A 1,178-nucleotide genomic window follows, 5' to 3' on the forward strand; every position below is an offset into this window, starting at 1 on the left:
TCGTCGGTGTACACCCCGACGGCGTCATGATAGCGCACCCGCACTTGCCGCCAGTACGCGTCGTCTCTCGCCAATCCCATGAGCCCGAAGATTCTGTCCTCCGGCATGGTCGCCCCAATCTTGTTGCCCTCCTTGTCGATGTTGTACTTGAGGACAACGTCATACAGATCGCGCTTGCCATCCCCGGTGTGTATGGCCCTCCGCTCCTGGAACAGACGTATGACGGCGGCGTTCAGCTGGAAGACGCGTTCCCGCTGCTTGATCGTGGACACGGGGACGTCTCCCTTGATGTTCCTCAACCACCACACGTTGTGCACGACGAAGAAGAGCATGGCCGCGCGCAGACACGTGACGCAGACGACTTCTCCGCCGCAGAGGAGAACGGCGTCGCGCACGAGGCAGAACTCCTGGATGACCCAGAGGCGGCTGAACCACGAACGACTCTGGACGTCGATCGCGCTCGCCAGCGGGAACTCGGGATTCGCCTGAATGAGAGCGAGCAGCGCATCGCGATCGGCAGCCACGGCGGGGCTCGCAAGGCATGGTGGGATCGGCGACGGCGTCGTAGATCGCGAGAAACTCTTTCCCCGCGATCTGGACGATGCGACCTAGCGGAGACGCTGCGTTGATTTGACGGACGAAGCGGAAGTAGTCGTCTGAGGCGGGCGTTGAGGGGCCGAGGCGTACGACGACGCGAGTGCTGCGTGTGTAGATCTCGCCCATGAGCGGGACCTGACACGCCTTGTCGGCAGGGCTGCGCTGATCGATGCATATCTGGTCGATGAAGATGGCGCGTTGGGTGAAACCTGCGGCTGCGAGTTCGAGAATGGCCGTCTCCAGTGGCTCGTAGATGAAAAGACGGCGGGAGCCTGTTGGCGTCGAGACGTTTATCGGACGGTCTGGCTTTTCATCGCCTCCGACACCCCAGTGGTAAGAGAGAGCGTCATACGGCACTGGATTAGGAAGGGATGTCTCGACGATGGAAACATCAATAGTTGGCGGTGAAGTCGCCGTGTCAACAAGCGAAAGACGAACGAGCCGAAACGTGCCGGCAATTGTAATGGGGAGAATACTGGTATGGCTCCATGATGGACCTCGCTCCTCTTGGGTCGCTGCTGAAAGTTCTGTCGTGGGGCGATAGGCAATGGTGACGTCGAACAACTCTCGAAAATGCCCTT

The 1,178-nt window shown here is 60.0% G+C and overlaps 1 protein-coding gene across 1 annotated transcript in view; it reads right to left on the reverse strand.

The window, feature by feature from the left end:
* The window catches only part of VDBG_07491 (conserved hypothetical protein), a gene marked incomplete at both ends in the record, with an annotated part of 2,321 nt that extends 1,234 nt beyond the window's left edge, over positions 1-1,087 (reverse strand). The window contains 3 exons of the mRNA XM_003001986.1: positions 39-485; positions 601-953; positions 1,036-1,087. Coding sequence (XP_003002032.1) covers positions 39-485; positions 601-953; positions 1,036-1,087 — 852 coding nt within the window. The remainder of the gene's footprint in view (positions 1-38; positions 486-600; positions 954-1,035) is intronic.
* Positions 1,088-1,178: the final 91 nt, after the last annotated feature.

This window comes from Verticillium alfalfae, genomic scaffold, assembly GCF_000150825.1.
Source record: "Verticillium alfalfae VaMs.102 supercont1.10 genomic scaffold, whole genome shotgun sequence".
Lineage (NCBI taxonomy): Eukaryota > Fungi > Ascomycota > Sordariomycetes > Glomerellales > Plectosphaerellaceae > Verticillium > Verticillium alfalfae.